Genomic DNA, 15,904 nt, shown 5'->3' with positions numbered 1-15,904 from the left:
AAAGAAAAGAAAAAGAGAGAGAGAAAGAAAGAAAAGAAAAAGAAAGAGAGAGAGAAAGAAAACCAGTAGTAATTATAGGCTATCCCTTTGTTTCTGTAGCTTCTTCCCAATGTCAAACTAGTTGATCATAAATATCAACCAATCTTTAGTAGTGATTTGTGAGATTTTTGGTACACGCATCCACGCATCTCCTGAGCAGTATACACTGAACTCAATTAACAGTCTTTTATCCCTCACCCCCTTCCCACCCTTTCCTGTGAGTTCCCAAAGTCCATTGTATGTCCCCAAAGTCTATTCTTATGCCTTTGCATTCTCATAGCTTAGCTCCTACTCATGAGTGAGAGCATACGATGTTTGATTTTCCATTCCTGAGTTACTTCACTTAGAATAATAGTCTCCAATACCATCCAGGTTGCTGTGAATGCCATTAACTCATTATTTTTTATGGCTGAGTAGTAGCCCATCGTATGTATATACTACAGTCTCTTTATCCACTCATTGAATCATGGGCATTTGGGTTGGTTCCACATTTTTGCAATTGTGAATGTGCTGCTATAAACATGCATGAGCAAGTTGTTTTTTTTAATCACCTCTAAAGAACTTACTTACATAACCAAATACCTACCACCTGTTCCCCAAGAACCTATGGAGATGAAAAAATTTTTAAAATAAAAAATAAAATACAATAGTATGTGGAAAAGAAAGAGAGATCAGACTGTTACTGTGTCTATGTAGAAAGAAGTAGACATAAGAGACTCCATTTTGTTCTGTACTAAGAAAAATTCTTCTGCCTTGAGATGCTGTTAATCTGTAACCCTACCCCCAAGCCTGTGCTCCCTGAAACATGTGCTGTGTCAACTCAGGGTTAAATGGATTAAGAGCTATGCAGGATGTGCTTTGTTAAACAAATGCTTGAAGGCAGAATGTTTGTCATCACCACTCCCTAATCTCAAGTACCCAGAGACACAATACACTGCAGAAGGCCGCAGGGACCTCTGCCTAGGAAAGCCAGGTATTGTCCAAGGTTTCTCCCCATGTGACAGTCTGAAATATGGCCTCATGGGAAGGGAAAGACCTGACAGTCCCCCAGCCCGACACCCATAAAGGGTCTGTGCTGAGGAGGATTATTAAGAGATGAAGGAAGGCCTCTTTGCAGTTGAGATAAGAGGAAGGCGTCTGTCTCCTGCTCGTCCCTGGGCAATGGGAATGTCTCAGTGTAAAGCCCGATTGTATATTCCATCTACTGAGATATGGGAAAACCGCCTTAGGGCTGGAGGTAGGACATGCTGGCAGCAACACTGCTCTTTAAGGCATTGAGATGTTTATGTATATGCACATCAAAAACACAGCACTTTTTTCTTTACCTTATTTATGATGCAGAGACATTTGTTCACATGTTTTCCTGCTGACCTTTTCTCCACTATTACCCTATTATCCTGCCACATCCCCCTCTCCGAGAAATGCCCGATAATGATCAATAAATACTAAGGGAACTCAGAGACTGGTGCCGGCATGGGTCCTCCGTATGCTGAGCGCTGGTTCCCTGGGCCCACTTTTCTTTCTCTATACTTTGTCTCTGTGTCTCTTTCTTTTCTTAAGTCTCTCGTTCCACCCGATGAGAAATGCCCACAAGTGTGGATGGGCAGGCCACCCCTTCAAATAGCAGCAGCAACATTATTTGATAATCTTCCTAGCTCTGATTATAATAATCAGTTCTCTCCAAATGTTTTCACAATCAAGAAACAAACACAGAATGATAATATTTATATATTGAAAAAAAATCAACCAATCTGCCAAGGGAAGGATACCAAATGTTTTGATAAAGTCAGCTTCCTGAATTGCTCACCCAAATGTGTATGGGATGAGGTTCTAATATTACTTTTGATTCTTCCCATATAACTAGATGACATAGTCACCAATTGCTTCAGTTAGTGAGAGTGGCTATACTCTGCACAGCAGACCTTAGAGGATGTTTGGTTTGAGTAGTGAAAGTTCCTAACAAAAGAGGAAGTTTGAACAGCTTTACATTAATGCAAAACAAAAACAAATCTTAGTCAATGAAAAAGAGTCAAATGAAGTCTCTGTGCACCATCTTGGGAAAGCTGTCTACTTTGCGATGCCATCTGTTTCTAAAAAAAATTTCCCTTGGATATTCTCAATTTTAAGTCACCTATAGGTTGACAAGTCCAAGAATCCAAGGGAGCTCTCTTTAGTTCAGAGACATGAACCCAAGGCTCAAGACCCTGAAGCTTTGCTGCAGTGTTGAGTAGTAAGAAGACCCTGGTATGGTTTTTTTCAGTGAGACTCAAGGGCAGTTTTTCTCTAATGTCATCTCCAAAAGACCCAATCTTTAGGTTCTAGGTGATGGAAGATCTGAACATTATCGATTGGTGGTTCATAGAAAGCCTACTTCACCTGGTGGAAATGTACATTTGCAAAATGCATCAAGGCCTTGCATTGTTGAGTCACATTAGAGCTAACGAGTACAGGGAATACACAACATTGTATTATCAAAGGAATAGATATTCCAGTAATTATTTCATAAGGAGTTAGTTTGTGTTTTCCCATGGGGTTAATCTAATTACCATTAAGGCTAGTGGTAAAAACTTTTGACCAAGATAAAACACTTGACTCTGTTAGTTTAACTAATTTTAGCTTCAAGATACCATTAGTCCATTCAACCTTTCCAGAATAGTGAGGATGATAGTGCAATTGGGTTTGCAAAATCTTATTTATTAACTTGTCCCATAAAGTGAGTTGTCCAACAACTTTCTCCAAACCTAAATTTGTGGCTGTAATCATTGTTTATTTGGAATATTTTGGGTCAACAGTGTCCTTCTTGGGCACCATTCTCCTCAGCAGTGCACACTCTGCACGACAAATGTGCACACAGGTCGATATGCATCCTGACATTAGGAAAGGATTACTGTTAGGGTTTTGGGACTCAGACTGGCTTCCCTGCTCCTCAGCTTGCAGATGGCCTATTGTGGGACTTCACCCTATGATCACGTGAGTCAATTCTCCTAATAAACTCCTTTTTGTATATACATCTATCCTATTGTTTCTGTCCCTTTAGAGAAACCTGACTAATACAAATTCCCCACCTCAATATGTTTCTGACACTGAAGTGATGTGATCCTAGATGGAAGAGCTTTTCAATAATATGAAAGTTATGCTATAACTTAATATTAAAGTAAACACATATTTAAAACCTCTCTCTGGCTGGGCACAGTGGCTCATGCCTGTAATCCCAGCACTTCGGGAGGCCGAGGTAGGTGGATCACCTGAGGTCAGGGGTTCAAGACCAGCCTGATCAACATGGTGAAACCCTGTCTCTACTAAAAATACAAAAAATTAGCTGGCATGGTGGCGGGTGCCTGTAATCCCAGCTATTTGGGAGGCTGAGGCAGGAGAATCACTTGAACCCAGGACACAGAGGTTGCAGTGAGCCAAGATCATGCCACTGCACTCCATCCTGGTCAACAAGAGCAAAACTCTCAGAAAAAAAAAAAAAAAAAACTCTCTCTGTGAGAATCACTTGAACAATTAAGATATTCCATGACTTAACGTATAGTTAAAATAATCATGTGATGATTTATTTATATTCTGGGAAAATATTTATTTTCAAATACTCATATGCAATGAAAGGAATCAGTTTGAGAAATCCTGACCTCAAACAATTCGAAAACTTGTTTGAAAGCGGGGGGTTCAGGGTGTCCTCCACACACTCATGAGCGGGGAATGACACGGAGTTTGTAACGTGGTGGGATACAGCCAAACCCAATATGTATAGGGCTGAGGTCGATATCCTTTGGGTCAACGAGAGGCTTCAAATTAAAATGCTGCAAAATGGCACACAACAATAGAAACAACTCCATGCGAGCCAGGCCTTCTCCAGCACACACTCGTTTTCCTAGAAGTAACAATGGTATTGATAAGACACTGAGGGAGTTTCAGAGACATGACATTGTTAATAGTGAGACTAGGGGAAGCAGGGAGGAGGAGGCTGTGGGCAAACGGCCATCACAAGGCAGGACTCACCCCTCTCTGCCTATTAAAAGAGGCACAAAATGTACTTGAGTGGAAGAATACCAGCGACACTGACTAATTCGGGTACCAGCCTTCATACAATCTCAATTATCCAGAGCTCAACTGCAAAAACCGGTGTTAAGTTGGGAAGACCGTGTCTGCCCAGTAAAGAAGGCACCCCCAGTGCTCACCAGTGATGCCTACAGGAGGGAAGTAGTGCCCTGTTAGAAGCTGGGGCTCCAGCACTGGGTGTGAAAAGTATGGAGTTGGTTGTATGATCGTCCCACAACAATCCCTAAGATGAGGCCCTGGGAAGGAGGACAAGTGCCTCAAAGAGAATCACTGAGTCACATCCCAGGAAGGCTTTGATGCTTCCTGTGATGATTCTAGGTAACCAAAGGTTAGGTTTGTTTAGTAGCTCTGGTTTAAAATTAGGGAGAATTGGGTAATATGGCTTTGAGAGCTTTTCACTAAGTCTTGTTAAAATAGAAACAGAATTCAGCAATGAATGATGTAAAATGTCTAGTCTTTGGAAAAAAAAATCCACCTACAACACTTCATTCCCAGGATTGCTGCTAAAAGATGTTATGTAACTTCTCTGAACAGGGAAGAGCACATTTGGGTCATGTTGTCAATAGAAACAGGGCACACAGTGAGGTTTGGGGTGTCAGTGGGTGCCTGGGACGAGGGCAGAGTACATGTGGAGTGGAGATGAGGAGTGTGGGCTGCTCCTTAAGGGAAGGTACTGCCTCTGATCTTTCTCACCTGTGGAAAATGGCTTGAAATAGTCACTGTACTTGAACTTCCCATTTTCATTCAGGAAGTGTTCTGGCTTAAACTTTTCTGGATCAGGAAATTCTTGGTTGTCATACAAAACAGAGTCCAGAGTTGGCACTATGACTGTGCCCTAGAAGAAACAAAGACTGTCTCAGTGAGTCATCTTAACAAAATGTGGGCTTTCATCTGGAAACCCCCAGTGAAGAATGTTGTTTTGAATATTATGCTATATAGGATAGTATATTTCCAGTTGAAGGAGTTGCTTAGTGAAGGATTAGATAGAAAGCAGTCAGGGGTCAGGTCTAAGTGAAGACGAAAGCCCTAATCTTCTCACAGGATTAACCCCAGGGCTGGTTGTGATAGTTTGTTCCTGGCATTAGAATTCACTACAGTCCCAGGCACTATCTGCTGAGGCTCTTTTCCAGATTTCCTCCACCTCTCTGGTCACCAGGCCAATGTGAGCACTTCTGGAGATGCAGTACCCCACAGGGTGGGAGTGGGGCCAGCCCCTCCACTCAGTGACCCCTGCCAAAGAGAAAGGTCTTGGGGCCCCCATCCTGCTCCCTGGCAGGAAGGCGATTAGCTGATAGGATGGTGTTCATGCTGTGTGCTGCAGGCTCATGCTTGACCTTGGGGATGAGGTATCCTCTGAAAATGGTGTCTCGGGTTGCTTTATGGGGCAGGTTGGAGGGCACGAGGGTGATGAACCGCTGAATCTCATGCACCACAGCATCCATGTAGGGCATCTCTTGCCTATCCTTGATGGCAGGGATTCGGCTTGGCCCAATCACCCTGTCAATTTCTTCATGGAGCTTCTCTGCCAAGATATGAATGGGACAAATTTCAGGGATTGGTTCCTGGCCAGTTGGACATCCACCCATCATCCACCCATCTATTCAATCACGCTTTTATCCATCTGCCCACCTACACATCCATCCACCCCTCCATCTATACACCCCTCCATCCATCCATCCATCCTCCATCCACCCACCCACCCATCCATCCACCCACCCACCCGTCCATCCAACCATCCACCCATCCACCCATTTATCCACCCTCCCATCCATCCATCCACCCAACCACCCATCCACCCATCCATCCACCCACCCACCCATCCACCCAGCCATCCCTCCATCCACCCACCCACGCATCCATCCAAGCATTCACCCATCCACCCATCCACCCATCTATACATCCAACCATCCACCCATCCACCCACCCATCCATCCATCCACACATCCATTGACCCATCCATCCATCCACCCACCCATCCATCCAACCATCCATCCATGCATCCATCTGTCCATCCATCCACCCACCCACCCAGCCATCCATCCACTCCCCTACCCAGGCAGAAGATGGTTTATGGAGCATCCTAAGCAGTGCTTAAGGTTCCCTAGGTCCTTTGAATTACTGGAAAATGCTCCAAAAACTTAGTGAGAGCTAAGCTCTATGAGGTTATTTACAGGATGTTTTGGCATCCATTATCTTAGTTGATGATGGCTTATTCAGTTCTCTTCATGTCAAGAGCAGAGAATAATGAAAGTGTTTTGGAAATTTCTTTTGGGAGGGTAATCTTTGTGTTGATAATTACCCGAGGCTTGTTTATTGAGTGCTTCTGAGTATGAAGGGGGTTTACAGAACAGAATCAGACATGCAGGGTCTACTTCTTGAAGTCTGAAAGTCTCTGTCTTTCTGACAGAGGTAACAGCTGCCTTGAGCAAGTTGCCTAGCCTTCCCATGTTTGGAGTTTCCCATGGAACGTCATCATATGTTGAGTGAAAAAACCAAGCTGCAAAATGTTATGTACAGTACCCAGGTAAAATATTAAACACATACAGCAATAATATGAATATTGTGCTGATAATTAACAACTGTTAAAAGTGCAAAGCCACACAGCAATTCTGAAGCCATTTCTGGTGAGAGAGGTGGGGAGATGTGAGGAGGTGGAGTATGGCTGGCTCTGTAACACATTTTCTTTTTAAGAACTCTGATGTAAGTATCACAAAATGTTAATAAACGTTAAATTTGGCAATGGATATATACATGTCAATCATATTTATTTTCCTTTTGTCTATATTGGAACCTCCTCATAAATAATAATTTAAAACATTTTTTGAGTCCATGGTTCCCCTAGTGCAGAGTAGTCGAAAGTTCTCTTATAATCACTGCAGATCCATACAATGATTCCTTCCCTAAACTTTTGGCTCCTTCACCCTTCACATTTCCATGAGATTGAAAAAGCAAAGGTCAGGGATGGGGCACGGTGGCCACACTTGTAACCCCAGCACTTTGGGAGGCCAAGGCAGGAGGATGACTTGAGCCCAGGAGTTCAAGACCAGCCTACAAAACATAGTAACAACTTGTCTCTACAAATTTTTTTTTAGACCGATTCTTGCTCTGTTGCCAGGCTGGAGTGCAGTGGGGTGCAATCTCGGATCTCTGTACCCTGTGCCTCTGGGGTTCAAGCGATTCTCCTGCCTCAGCCTCCTGAGTAGCTGTGATACAGGCGCATGCCACCACACCCGACTACTTTTTTGTATTTTAGGAGAGACAGGGTTTCATCATGTTGTCCAGGAAGGTCTCGAACTCCTGACCTCGTGATCACATCTCAGCCTCCCAAAGTGCCAGGATTACAGGCATGAGCCACCGTGCCCAGCCAAAATAATTTTTTTTTTAATTTTTAATCAGCTGGGTGTGGTGGTGCACACCTGTGGCCCAGTTACTTGGGAGGCTGAGGTGGGAGGATCGCTTGAGCCCAATAGGTAGAAGCTACAGTGAGCCATGATTGCATCACTGCACTCCAGCCTGGGCAACAGAGTGAGACCCTGTCCCCTCAAAAAAAAAAAAAAAGAAGAAGAAGGAAAGAACAAGAAAAGCCCAGGGTCTGACCCTGGATCCATCACATGTCGACTTTCTTGGGGGAAATAACTTCATAGCCTATAATACCTACTTTCAGGAACTGACGAGCCTTAAGACCACAAGTGACCATTAGCAGCAGCTTCATGAGGAGGGCAGCACACACCACTCAGGCTGTGAACTGCCTTGGGCAGAGGCTGCCCAGCCCTGTATCCAGCCCAGCGAGAGGCAGGGGCTCTGGGCCCCCCGGCACTCTCCAGCCAGGCTGCAGCTCCCTTTCCTCCCCTTTACTTGGAGCCAGCCCTGACTGGCCTGTTTGCATGAGGGTGCCCTCACATCACCTCTACTTGGCCCAGATGGGTGTTTCTCAGGGCACTACCCTCTGCCCACCTAGACCCAGACCCTTCACACCTCCTCTAGGCACAGAGTCCCAACTGCCCCAGGTGCCGCTGGGAGGGGCCCTGTGGAAGGAACGAAGAGGGTCCAGGGCAGCTGTAGCTGCTTCTTCCTGGACTTCCCTCCTTATGTCCGCATTTGAGGAAGACACCCCAGCAAGGACCCTCCCCTCCAGCTCCAACCTCCCCACCTGCTCTGCCTAGAAGACCAGGTCTTACTCGGGGGGAACTGGGACATTATCTTCTCTGTCATAAAGAGGTTATTTATGGAGCAGAATGCAGACCCTGCCACCTCTCTCCACTCTGGTGTTGGGATGTTCTTTTCCTCAACCAGGGGCCTCTTAGTGGGGTATGGACCAACCAGTGTGCAAGAGTACCAGGTGTCCAGCATAGACCATAACAACTCCCCTCACAGCAGTGCATCCAGTCATCTCACGACATCACCGTGAGGGTTAACAAGCAGCTTCAAACAGAAAGCTGCAGCCTAAAATGTGCAAGGCTGGCCATCCAGGGAGATGCGGCCGCACGCACGGTGTCCCTCCAGTCACTTGCCTACCTTCGATCTCAGGGTATTTCATGAGAATCAGGAGCCCATATCTCAGAGTTGTGCTGGTGGTCTCTGTCCCCGCAAAGAACAGGTCGGCCACAGTCACAGTGATACCATCCATTGTGTACAAGGGCTCTGCACTGTGCTTCTCCTGTGATGCCAGAGACAGGAGGAGAAGGGGCTGCTTGTCTCCTTTCAGCACAGAACCAGCCACCTCCCAGCTCCACAGGGACACAGGAGACAGTGTCCAAGAGGCTCTCCCAGTGGAACTATGACTTGGAGCTGTGACAGACAGGGTCATCTCCACCTCACGGCCAGGGAAATGAGGCTCCCAGGAAATCTGCTGAGGGCAGGCCAGGGCTCTGTCTCCCTCCACAGCATGAGGGCCATCCTGGGAGAGGTGAGACCCCTCTGACCTTGGTCATAGCTCAGGCAGGAGCTAAACGGCTCCTGCTAACCCCTCCTGCTACAGGGCTAGTGTCTGCTGCCACGAGGGGCCAAACTGGTGGAGAAGACGCTCAGACAGCCCCGGGAAATCAGTGTGGGCGCCACATTTGTTCTTGAGCCACAAGCCACAAGAAAGGACAAGACAAGGATACTAGAAGCTTCACCAAGCTGGGAAGGGGGTAGGGGATCAGGATCCTGAGCGGCTGCAAGTGGATGAAGCTGGGGAGGCCTGCAAGCCCTGCGGCTGTGCACGGTTGGGGAGTACATGCCCACAAGGAAGGCTGAGGGCTTCTCCTCAGACAAAATGCAATTCTCAAAGTCTGCAGACTAGAAAGGGTTGAGCAGCAGAGCCTGGAGAGAGCTAAGGGTCCCGCCCATGCGACCGCAAAGCCTCAGGCCAGCTTGGCAGCCAGGCAGGCTGACTTGCATCCAGTGGTCATGCTGAAGCCAGGAGTGTGTGTATGAAACTCAGAGTGTGCTGCGGTGGGAGGTCTGGACACCAGCGAGTGCAGGTCACACTGTAAATCTGAAATCGTTCCCTCCCCGGACAGCCCACATCATGGGAGGGCCGAGCCTACCTTCTCCATTTCCACGAGCAGGCAGTCGGTGAGGTCCCGGGGACAGTTGGGGTCCAGAGATTGATGGTGCTCCTTCACCCTTTCAGACACATACTCTTTTACTTCAGCCACATTTTTTATGACTTTTCTATGGCTTCCAGGCAAGTAGTGTAGAAAGCTGGGAAAATTATTGTAAAGCTAGAGAGGGAAAAAAATATTTTACTACTTTTTTCTGGATGCAACATAATTGTGTGTGTTGGACCAACACCTTTTTCCAAACCTGAATTTGTGGCTGTAATCATTGTTTATTCGGAATATTTTGGGCCAACAGTGTCCTTTTTGGGCACCATTCTCCTCAGCAGTGCACACTCTGCATGGCAAATGTGCACACACAGGTCAATACGCATCCTGACGTTAGGAAAGGGGGTGCATGGGGCCCCAGAGATGTCTCAGGGCGGAATATTTGGGCTGTCTAATCAAACACCCCTCGAAGCTATGTTCTTTGGCTTTTGCAGTCCTGTTTATCACATATAACCTGAATTTTCCTTCTTTTTCTAAGGTAAACTCTACAGTTGATGACGGATGAAAGAGGAAAGTGGCTTCACCTGGAGCCAGGGAGTGCTGAGTAGGTAGAAGTTCTCATTAAACAAATACATCAGCCTTAGAAACTTCTCATCATTGTAGTCAAAACGCTTGCGGAAGAGGATGTCGGCTATGACGTTGCAGGGTGTGCAGCCAATGAGGAAGGTGGGGTCAAAAGGCTGGCCTAGAAAACAGGCAGTCGGGGCAATCAGAAGATGGGGGCGAGGAGACTCCTCCACCTGCTCAGTCACCCGCTGAGGTTCACCAAGGCCTGTGAGAAGGTGCCCTGAAAACTGCCAATTTACCAAAGATAGTGAAAGTCTGAACCTGTTTGAGTTTCCTTTGCTTTTCGACAGTATTCAGGATACAAGTCACGTGTTTAATGGCCACCCTTGCTCCCTGAACTGTGTAGCTGGAAACTAGAGTTGTAAAATGCAGTATCTGGGGACTCACGAGACCCTCTCCTTGTCCGTAGCTCCCTGTGGTTCAGATGCAGTCTAGGAGTCCCAGCCAGGGCTCCCCGCGCCGCTGGTCCGCATGAGGACTGGGCCCTGCTAGGCAGCAGATACGCACCTTGGGTCTTCCTGAGTGCTTCCAGCAGGAAGTGGGCCTCCCTCTGGATCCGGCTCTCGTTGCCCTGTTTCCCCATCCCATAGTTCCGGAGGGTGGTCAGGGAAAACCGCCGGATCTCCTTCCAGGTAGGTCCATTATTAAAAATGATTCCTAAGGCAGAGGGGCCAGCAGAAGGTTATTCTAAATACCCATTTTGGGGAGAAATGGGCTACAGAGGGCCTTGGAGAGCAGGACAGGATTTACAGGTGTGTAAAGAAGTGGCAGAGGGGGCAGAGGGACAGAGAGACAGAGGGATGTCCCAGCCTGAGAGCTGCCAGCACCGGCCACTGGTCAGGTTTTGGGGAGGAGCCTTTCTGGGGTCCTCACAGTCTGCACTGCGGTTTCTTCATCACATGTAGCCTCTCCTGGGTGCTCTTCTTCATGCTGTCAATTTACCTTCTTTCTTTTTCCTTTCTGCTGAGTCTTCCCCATGCTACATAAAACCATATACAGCCACTCCAAGAACACCTCCCACTTCTCTCCTGTCTATGGACAACATTCTTGAAAAGCCATTCATTCTGTTATCACAGATTTTTAACCCTCATACCACATACACCTCAACTTGCAGCTTTCCAACTCCACAGCGAGTTTCTTCACTAAAATCTGACAGGTCACACAAGTCCCTGACTGTGCAAAGCATCAGAGCTGGGAAAACCAAGAACTGTCCCTTCTGCGCCCTTCTGAGCTGTCAAGGCCTGACCGTGCCCTGTCTCTCCTCCCAAGAGTTGCCTGATGGATCCTCCTGGGAGTATGAACACATTTGGAATCAACAAATCTAAAGCTAAACTTTTTATTCTTTAAGAATGTTCACATATTCCCACCCATATCTCAACTAACTATAAACCTTTTTATTTTCTCCCAGATAGGAACCTGAAATTATCCCTGTTCCCCTGCACACTCCCAGCCACACCCCCTTTACACCTCAGGGGCCCCTAGCCCCTCTCTCCCTCGCTCTCTGTCTTCCTCGTATCCATCATCATTTCCTCAATAAATATATTTTGGGTACTTCCTGCATATAAGACATCCTGCCAGCTCTGGGCATTGTGCGGTAAACAAGGGTCATGTCCTATGCAGCTTCATTAGCTGATTGACCACTGACCACTCCTGGGAGGCACCTGCAGCGTGCTCAGAAAGTGCCTGGTGAAGCTGTGCTCGTGTGTTCCAGAAGCAAGGCTGTCCAGCCTGAGAGGGGCAAGGGGCACATGAGATGAGGTGGGTGGAGCAGGGGTGCAGCTGGACTGAGGGTTTCATTTCATCCTGAAAGGTGGGGAGGAAGGACTGAGGAGACAGGTGGGACAGAGGGACAGACGTGGTCATGTTGAGTGGAGGGCATCCTGAGATGACCCATTTAGACAGAGTTCAACAGGTTAAAAATCTAGGTTGGGAACCAAACTTTCTCCGTTTTATGAACTTTTTCTGAAAGGATGTCTGCAGTTCCCTTGACACATTATCACACAGCCTGTGCTCAGTATTGTGTTAATAAGGAATATTTCCATCATTGTCCCTCAAGGGCCAGGTGCAGCCCATGCCCAGGGCTCTGCTAATTTTCCGCCAGTCTGCGCCCTGTGGGTCATATGAAAATGAAACTTTAGAGTCTCCAGGCAGAGGCAGCAAAGTCCCCTTGAGCCCCATCTGTGTTGATGTGAATTCCGCTCCCCTCCCTGCTGCCTCCGACTGTGCCTTGGACCCGTGGGTGGCAGATAAGGGCTCCCCGGAACCAGAACTGAGCTCCTGAACCACAGAACCCCAGAGCCTCCTCCAGTAATGCTTCTCCTGTGTTAACGACAAGGACTGAAATGGTTAATTTTGGTTTTGGCAACCCCAGAGAAGTAAAACTCACAATGTAGAAGAAGGAAAACCAAATGCCACTAATTGTGATTCAACCACCCCGTTGCCCGCTTCCGGAGACAAGGTTCTGGACGCGGTTCTGGCGCGGGAGCCTGAGCTGGAGCCGGCGACCCCCGCCGGCCACCAGCCCGCGCCCCGCAGAGCGCACGCTCAAGAGCGCGAACACCCAGCGTCTGCTCTGTGCTGACGGCGTTCTTTATCAGTTCATTTAATTTTTAGATTTGTTGGCCCATTCAATGTTCACAATGTGCAGAAATGTACACTGGACAAATAAATAGGGCAAGAGCACCAGCTCACCGATTTAAAATTCCACACAGCATTGCAAAGGTTTTCTGGAGCCTCGTCAGGAAGAAGTAGAGGCGTCCCTGTGGGACACTGTGTTATTTCTAATCTACTCTGAAACCGCAGGGCAGGGAGGGAGGAAGGAGAGAGAAGTAGCAGGCCACGTCTGCAAGCAGGAGGAGGAGAGCCGGCCGGCAGCCGCCGCCTCGCTGGGGTCTGAAGCCAGGAGGCTGGGAGAGTGCTCAGATAAAGACGAGCCAGACCTCCAGACCCCAACCCTCCTCTCCCGAGAGAGGGAACAGGCCGCTTTCTGCTTAAGCTGAACTCGGGGCTCTGGAGACAGGAAGCGTGGAGGAGACCGCAGAGGTGAGGCTGGGAGATGGGATTTCAGTGGGTCTCTTCCCCCTTCCCGGTCTCAGGACATCCACCCCGGCGGGACATCAGAGGCTCCCTCTCTGGAGGTCACCAGCTGCAGCTGAGCAAAGCCCTGAAGCGAGCAGTGTCCGCAGCTTCCGACGCCTCAGCGTGGGTGAGGGGACCCCGGTGGACGAAGCCACCTGTACCCAGGCGGTTGAACAGGAGGGGAAAGCGCTCCCGGGAGGAGCCTGCGGGCCCAGAGGCGGAACGGTGGTGATGGGGGCGGCGACTCCTGCTCAGAAGCAGCCCCGCCCATCCCCGTAAACTCGCCCGCACCGTCGCGGAGAGGCTGGATTCCTGGGCGACTCAGTGCGCCTCGCGCCGCAGGCAACGCGCGGGGGCCATCGCCCTAATCCTGATGTCATCTTTCGGATGCTGTTACTGTAATATTACTGTTAGTTTAGTATTTGGCCATCGCCGAAGTGGCTAGCGCCCGTAACTGTCCCGGGGCGTGTTATGCGCCCCCTGCCCCGTGCCAGGAACGCGGACTCACCCCTGTCCTTGTGCGCATGGAACGCGGGGAGGTCGCCTCTGCCCGAGAACTCGTCCTTGTAGTCCAGCAGCGCTTCCTTCACCGCCTTGTAGCCGTGCATCACCACCACGCGCTGAGAGCCCACGTACAGCGTGAACACCGGCCCGAAGCGCTGGGCCAGCTGCAGAGACCCGAGGCTAGAAGTCAGGCCCGCGGCGCGGCGAGGAGGTGCGGGGCTCTAAGCCACACCCCTGCCGGGCGGGTATTGCTGTTGCTCTAGAGAACCCAGAGGGATGTGGGGAAAGGCTGTCTTTGTCCAGCCCGAGGTGGGGGAGACCCTCCCCACAAGAGGCTGCTGCGTCTGCAGGGCGCTCGAGGGGCTCCAGCTGCTCTGCTCCCCACCCGCCTGGACTCGGGCAACTCCGCGGACTCCGGCTCCTCAAGTCCCTTCCCTCTGGCGAGTCCACCAACCACCCCGTTGCCCGCTTCCGGAATCAAGGTTCTGGACCCGGTTCTGGCGCTGGAGCCCGAGCTGGAGCAGGCGACCCCGGCCCCCCGCCAGCCTGAGCCCCGCAGAGCGCACGCTCAAGAGCGCGAACAGCCAGCGCCTGCTCCGTGCTGACGGCGTTATCAGTTCATTTAACGTTTAGATTTGTTGGCCCATTCAGTGTTCACAACAGTCGTAGGCGGCAGGTATTGGTGCCACACGGGCTGGCCCAACACTTCACGTTTCAACTCGTGCTTTGGCAAACACAGGCAGACGCCCAGCGGGTGCGCATCTGGCCGCCAGCCCGGTTATCCTGGCGTCGCAGCAGCCCGGCCTCGCCGGCCTGACCATCATCAGCCCCAGGACAAGGCACCGGCGGGGGCCTCCGGGGCCTGGCACGCAGGCTCCGGGCTCCAGCTGTACCACAAGCGACACATTTTGAGTGTCGCTCCAGGATGCTATCAATTCAGTTAATTCACAACAGGCTGGTATTGAACAACCACAATTTGTCTGCAAATGAGTTGAATACACACATACCAGATCCAATTCCTGAGTTATTCTCCCTAAAATCAACACTATTTCTCTTACCCGGGTGAAGGACTTGGGAACATTCTTCAATTCCAACTGGAAGAGGTTCCCGATGATGGGAAGTGGGAAAGGGCCTGGAGGCAGATTCCAGCTGCTGTGCACCTGCCTCCACATGGACACCAGCAGGAGGAAGGCCGCCCACATCAGCAGGGCCACGGTGACTCCGAGGGCAGACATGGTGCCACTGGGGTCCCGCTGCCAGCCTGGGAGGACAATCCTGTGGAAACGCAGGGCTTTTTATAATGTGTTTTGAGAAGGAGGGTGACCCACCAACCAATGCCCTCTTGCTTCTCGTCTAGCCCAAATTACTAGTTTATTATTAGCTGCTGTTGGCCATCGTTTCAAAGGATGATTCCCGCAATGGTGGCCCCCAGGGGTTCCAGCCAGTGACCTGGTGAGCATGGAGTTGGGCTGTGTCAACACCCTGGTTGCTAGCACCTGTCACTGTGCCAGCAAACACATCCAGGGACATGTTTCCAACCCATAGTTAAGAACGTGGTCCTGCCCTTTGGCACTGGTTAGACAAAGGGGAACTCCAGCCACATTGCCATGAATTTGTTTGGAGTAGGGTTTACGTAATACAACACCAACCACATGCCAACCACCTCTAGACAGGGTACCGGCCCTCCTGGTGCAACAGCCTCTTGATGTCTGATGAGGAGGTTTGTCTGAGCTGCCCCCAGTAGTACCTGAGTCACCACCTGCCACATGAATGGGGCCAGAAGGAAAAATCAACATCGGAATTTGATTCCACTTTCTCAAGTTAACTGGAAAATTCCATGGAAGAAAAATAAAAGGAAAGAAAGAGTCAACCAATTCTGAGAAAGTTAATCTCTGTTTTTATTTTTTTAAAAGGTATATATTCTGGCTGTAGAAAATTAAGAAAAATTGTTCTTTGGAATTATTCCAAATTTAAATTCTTAAAAAATTACATTAGGGTTTTATTGGATTTGTTTTACATTAGGGTAAATATGGAAGATGATTTTAAAGACATCTTGTCTTTGT

At 49.0% G+C, this 15,904-nt stretch overlaps 1 protein-coding gene across 1 annotated transcript; it reads right to left on the bottom strand.

The window, feature by feature from the left end:
* Positions 1 to 2,712: 2,712 nt before the first annotated feature.
* Positions 2,713 to 15,115, bottom strand: LOC129006033 (cytochrome P450 2E1). Its single transcript, XM_054435139.1, has 9 exons — positions 14,900 to 15,115; positions 13,846 to 14,005; positions 10,767 to 10,916; positions 10,217 to 10,377; positions 9,633 to 9,809; positions 8,617 to 8,758; positions 5,436 to 5,623; positions 4,795 to 4,936; positions 2,713 to 3,913 (listed from the first exon to the last, which is right to left on the bottom strand). Exons 1-9 carry the CDS (start codon positions 15,074 to 15,076, stop codon positions 3,729 to 3,731), a joined length of 1,482 nt encoding a protein of 493 aa, XP_054291114.1. The 5' UTR covers positions 15,077 to 15,115; the 3' UTR covers positions 2,713 to 3,728.
* Positions 15,116 to 15,904: the final 789 nt, after the last annotated feature.

The sequence above is a fragment of the Pongo pygmaeus genome, chromosome 8 (assembly GCF_028885625.2).
Source record: "Pongo pygmaeus isolate AG05252 chromosome 8, NHGRI_mPonPyg2-v2.0_pri, whole genome shotgun sequence".
Lineage (NCBI taxonomy): Eukaryota > Metazoa > Chordata > Mammalia > Primates > Hominidae > Pongo > Pongo pygmaeus.
The sequence above is the reverse complement of the archived record's forward strand: the minus strand, read 5'-3'. Positions and strand labels throughout refer to the sequence as shown.